The following is a 5,556-nucleotide window of genomic DNA, read 5'->3' as shown; positions in this document are numbered from 1 at the left end:
CGTTCCCGGTCCCGATCCCGTCCCCGGGAGCTTCGGCTGCAACACAGAAAGGACAAGAGGCAGAAGGTTAGTCCGGGCCGGAAAAGGGGGCTGGGACGGGCAAATCCCGGGAAAAAACCCCGGGAGGGCCTGGAAAACACCCCCCCCCAGGATCCCTCGGAGCCCAACCCATCCCAAATCCGCTCCTTGGGGGGTTTTTGGGAATAAAAATGAAGGAAAACCCTCCCCGAGGATCCACCTGTGGATTCCCAAAGTGGCTCCAAAAGCAGCTCCAGGGTTGGATTATCCTGGGAAAACCCCCTGGGAGGGCCTGGATAATCCCCCCCCAGGATCCCTCGGAGCCCAACCCATCCCAAATCCGCTCCTTGGGGGGTTTTGGGAATAAAAATGAAGGAAAACCCCCCAAAGGATCCACCTGTGGATTCCCAAAGTGGCTCCAAAAGCACCTCTGGGAGAGAATTATCCAGGAGTGACGCCAAGATTGGATTATCCCGGAAAAAACCCCGGGAGGGCCTGGAAAACCCCCCCCAGGATCCCTCGGAGCCCAACCCATCCCAAATCCGCTCCTTGGGGGGTTTTGGGAATAAAAATGAAGGAAAAACCCCCCAAAGGATCCACCTGTGGATTCCCAAAGCAGCTCCAAAAGCAGCTCCAGGGTTGGATTATCCTGGGAAAACCCCCTGGGAGGGCCTGGAAAACCCCCCCCCCAGGATCCTCTGGAACCCAACCCATCCCAAATCTGCTCCTTGGGGGGTTTTTGGGAATAAAAATGAAGGAAAAACCCCCAAAGGATCCACCTGTGGATTCCTAAAGTGCACTTCCAAGAGAGAATTATCCAGGAGTGACTCCAGGATTGGATTATCCCGGAAAAAAAAAACCCTGAGAGGGCCTGGATACCCCCCCCAAGGACCCTCTGGAACCCAACCCATCCCAAATCCATTGGATGGGCGTTTTTTGGGAATAAAAATGAAGGAAAACCCTCCCCGAGGATCCACCTGTGGATTCCCAAAGCGGCTCCAAAAGCAGCTCCAGGGTTGGATTATCCCGGGAAAAACCCCCTGAGGGGCCCTGAACTCCCCCCCGGGGACCCTTTGGATCCCAATTCCATCCCAAATCCAGGGAAAAGTTGCTAAACTCCCCCCCCTCCGACTCTCTGGATCCCAAACCTGCCTCCAATCCCACTTTTCCGGGTGTTTTTGGGAAGCAGGAGAAGGGAAAACCCGGGAAGCTCCGGCTGTGCATTCCCAAGGAAGCGGCTCCGAGCCGGAACCGGCTCCAAATCCCGGAAAAATCCCCATTTTCCGCTTTGCTTCCCCAAAAAAATCTCCCATTCCTGGTTTTTTTCCCGCTCCGGGGACGATTTTGGATGGATTCAAACCCCCCCACCCCCCCCCCAGGGAGGCTTTTCCCGAATTCCCGGAGTTGGGAACGGGCCTGGCGACGATCCCGAAGGATTTGGGGGGGGGGGAAAACCCAGGAATTTCGGGATCCGCCCGTGCCGGGAGCGCAGGGAAAGCAGGAAAAGCAGCAGCTTCCGGGGTTAGTGAAGCCAAAGCGAGCGGGAGCGGCCGGGAACGGTCGGAAAAACGGGATGGAAAACGGGAATGGGGGGGATCCAACCCCCCCCCGGCTCCGGCCCAGGGCGGGAAACTGGGAATTGGAGACTTGGAGGGGGAAAAGGGCTGGAAAACCCCCGGAATTGGGGCCTGGAGGTGACAAAGCTCCCCCAAGATCCGCCCAATTCCGGGAGGTTCGTCCCAATCCTGGGAAGTTTGGGGACGGATCCAGCGGGAAAACCGGATGCCGGGGGGGGGATTTAGCGGGACCGGGGCCAAAGGGAATGTTGGAATTGCAGGAATCCCGTCCCAGATCCCGCTTTTCCGCTGCTGGATCCCAGTTTTCTGCTGCAGGATCCTGGTTTCCCGCCCCTGAATCCCGGTTTTCCGCTGCTGGATTCCCGGTTTTTTCACTCCCGGATCCCAGTTTTCCGCTGGATCCCTGGTTTTGCCCTGCTGGATCCCGGTTTTCAGCCCCTGGATCCCGGTTTTCAGCCCCTGGATCCCGGTTTTCCGCCCCTGGATCCTGGTTTTCCACCCCTGGATCCTGGTTTTCTGCCCCTGGATCCCGGTTTTCCCTCCCCGGGTCGTTCTCCCGCATTCCCGGGGCTGTTTTCCATCGGGAAAAGGGATTTTTCCCGGCGAGGAAAACCAGGAGCCGCCGTGCCCCCAGCCCACCAAACTTCCCGTGGATTTGGGATCACCCGGGAAAAATCCCGCTGGGAATCACCAGAAAATCCCGGCGGGAACGTGGGAAATGAGGGCAGGGAGCGGCCCCTCCCCCCCCCCGTTGGATTGGAAGGACGAACCCCCCAAATCCGGAGGGAAAACCCCAAATCCGGGGGAAGAGCGACAGCGGAGCCGCTCCCGAGGAGGGAACGCCCGGAATGAGACGTTGGAGCCCCCAAGACTCAACAACGTCAACTCAACATCAACTCAACGGCAACTCAACGGCAACTCAACGTCAACATTGATGTCAACGCAACTCAACCTCAACCTCAACTCAACCTCAACGTCAACCCAACATCAACCTCGACCCAACTCAACCCCAACTCAACCTCAAGGTCAACTCAACCCAACTTCAATCTCAACCTCAACACAACAGCGACCCGACCTCAATGGCAACTCAACCCCAACTCCACCTCAAAGTCAACATCAACCCAATCCAACTCAACCTCAACCCCAACTCAACCTCAAAGTCAACATCAACCCAACTCAACCTCAACCCAACCTCAACCCCAACTCAACGTCAAACAACCCAACTCAACCTCAACATTAATCCAACTACAAGTTCAAGTTCAACTTCAAACTCAACCCAACCCCAACTCAACATCAACTTCAACTCAACGTCAAACAACCCAACTCAACCTCAACGTCAATCCGACTACAAGCTCAACCTGAAACTCAACCTCAACCCAACCCCGACTCAACCTCAACCTCGACTCAAACTCAACCTTGACCCAACCCCAACTCAACCTCAACCCAACCTCAACTCAACCTCAACCCAACCCCAACTTCGACCCCAACTCAACCGCAACTCGATGTCAACATCAACCCCAACCTCAAAGTCAACCCCAAACTCAACCTCAACCCCAACCCCAATTTCAACCTCAATGTCAACTCGACGTCAACTCAACCTCAAACTCAAACTCAACCTCAACCCAACCTCAACATCAACCCCAACTCCAACTCAACCCCAACCTCCCAACTCACCCACAATCCCCAACTGGGCGTGGGGCCGGAATCCCCCCCGATGCCGGGCAGAGCCCCCTCACCTGCTGCAGGAACATCTGCATGGACTCCTGGCCCAGGACGGTGCCGGGCGCGGCCGCGGGGCCCAACAGGATCTTCTCGGGGCTGCCGGCGAGCCCCGGGCTGGGCTGGGAGGTCCCGCTCGCCGCCGCCGGCACGTTGAGCTGCAGCGGCGCCGCCGCGGGAGCCGCGGGCTGGACGGTGAGGACGGAGCCCGGGTCGGCGCCGGGGCTGGGACTGGCGCCGGGGGCGGCGCCGGGGGCCGCCTGGATGCTGACGGCGGCTCCCAAACCGTCGCCGGCGTTGAGCATGACCTGGTTGGCCAACGTCACCCCTTGGATCACCGTGGGCGCCGCCGCCGCCGCCTGGCTCTGGCTGGGCAGCGTCCCCGCCAGCGACACCGGCATCTGGAAGAGCGCGGGTTGGCCGACCTGGCCCGGCTGGAGCTGGATGGGCGCCGACAGGATGTGGGCGGTGCCGTGGGCGTTGGGCGACGTCAGCACCTGGCCCAGGTTGAGCTGCCCGGCCAAGTTCTGGTTGGTCAAGATCTGCGCCGGCAGCGCCTGGTTGGCGATGAGCTGGGCGCCGGCGCCCTGGCCGGCGATGATGCCGGCGCCGTGCGAGGCCGCCAGGATCTGGCCGCCCACGTTGGCCGGCAGCGCCGAGAGCGGCTGCGGCAGCTGCACGGCCGAGGCGCCGGCCAGCTGGCCCGGCAGCAGGAACTGGTTCTGCCCCTGGAAGTGCTGCGCCGGGATGACGATGCTGCCGCCCTGGTTGAGCACGTGCACGCTCATGGACTTGCCCAGCGCCGCCGGCGGCTGCGGCGGCGGCGGCTTGAAGACGTTGGGGGGGAAGCCCGAGAGCACCACGTTGGGCGCGGCCTTGCCGGCCATGAAGGTCAGGTTCTGCTGGGGCTTGGCCTGGGCCTCGCCGGGCAGCGCCAGCGCGTTGTTGGGCGCGAAGGGCTTGGGCGTGATCTGGTAGAGCTTCTGCTGGAGGACCCCGGCGGGCTTGGGCTGGATGGGCGTGGGCGTGCGGTGGATGATGACGTTGGGCGCCGGCACCAGGGAGCCGCCCAGGCCCGAGGTGACGGTGAGCGGCTGCGACGCCGGCGACGCCACGCCGCCGAACACCGAGTTGCCGTTGAGCGTGGTGGTGGCCACGGCCGGGAGGCTCTTCTGGATGACCAGGCCGGCCCCGCCCTGCGAGGACGGCGCCGCCGCCGCCGCCAGCGCCGCCGCCTCGGGCTGTGCGATGTACCCGCCCACGGCCGCCACCGGCGCCGGCTTGGCCAGCAGCTGCTGCGCCGCCGGCTGGTTGATGGCCATCACCTGCTGGCCCACCACCTGGATGGGCCCGATGCCCAGCGCGCCGCCGGGGCTGCCGTTGGGCAGCCCGGGCAGGTTGGGCAGGGGCTGGATGGTGACGTTGCCCAGCCCCACCTGCTGCAGGAAGGGCTGGACGCTGATGGCCTTGTTGACCACGTCGGCGCCCACCGGCTGCTGCACCAGGGCCTGGTGGGCCAGCACGGCGGGCGGTTGGATGCCCAGCAGGTCGGCGCCGCCGGAGAAGATCTGGGGGGTGCCGTCGGCCGCCTGCACCACGGGCTGCAGCGCCGGCAGCTGGAAGGAGCCCAGGTCCAGCTCGGCCTCGGCCTCCAGGGTCTGCTCGGTGATGTTGGCCTCCTGCAGGCTCTGCTGGAGGATGTCGCACGGCTGCTCGGCGCCGGCGCCGGCGCCCGAGGGCGAGCCCAGGATGTCATCCTCCAGGAAGTCCAGGTCCACGCTGGCCGGCGGCTGGCTCGGCTCCGCGCTCAGCGGGTTCCCGGCGGGCTCCTGCCCGTGGAGCTGCGGCAACAGAGACGGGGCGGGAGCTCAGACGGGGGGGACGCGACGGAACTCGACGGAACTCAACCGAAATCACCCAGCGAAAGTCAAAAAAAGGCAACGCAAACTCAAGGGAACTCAACCAAACTCCCCCAAACTCAACCAAACTCAATAGAAAGTCAACAGAAACTCAACAGAAACTCGACCAAAACTCAACCAAACTCAATGGAAACTCACTGGAAACTCAACGGAAACTCAACAGAAACTCAACAAAAACTCGACCAAAACTCAACGGAAACTTAATGAAAACTCACCAAGAGCCACCCAACCAAACTCAGCCAAACTCCACCAAACTTCAACCAACTCAACCAACCCAAACTCAAGGAAAACTCCCCAAACCTCACCCAACCAAAAACTCCACA

General features: G+C 61.7%; 1 protein-coding gene across 1 annotated transcript; it reads right to left on the bottom strand.

Moving 5' to 3' along the window:
• Positions 1–1,386: 1,386 nt before the first annotated feature.
• Positions 1,387–5,155, bottom strand: LOC108510525 (glioma tumor suppressor candidate region gene 1 protein-like; the record flags this gene model as incomplete). Its single annotated transcript, XM_017840204.1, has 3 exons — positions 1,387–1,531; positions 1,854–2,117; positions 3,332–5,155. Coding segments are annotated over 3 exons (2,233 nt in total), but the record flags the coding sequence as incomplete, so codon positions are not given.
• Positions 5,156–5,556: the final 401 nt, after the last annotated feature.

The sequence above is a fragment of the Lepidothrix coronata genome, unplaced genomic scaffold, assembly GCF_001604755.1.
Source record: "Lepidothrix coronata isolate B3197 unplaced genomic scaffold, Lepidothrix_coronata-1.0 Scaffold1210, whole genome shotgun sequence".
Lineage (NCBI taxonomy): Eukaryota > Metazoa > Chordata > Aves > Passeriformes > Pipridae > Lepidothrix > Lepidothrix coronata.
The sequence above is the reverse complement of the archived record's forward strand: the minus strand, read 5'-3'. Positions and strand labels throughout refer to the sequence as shown.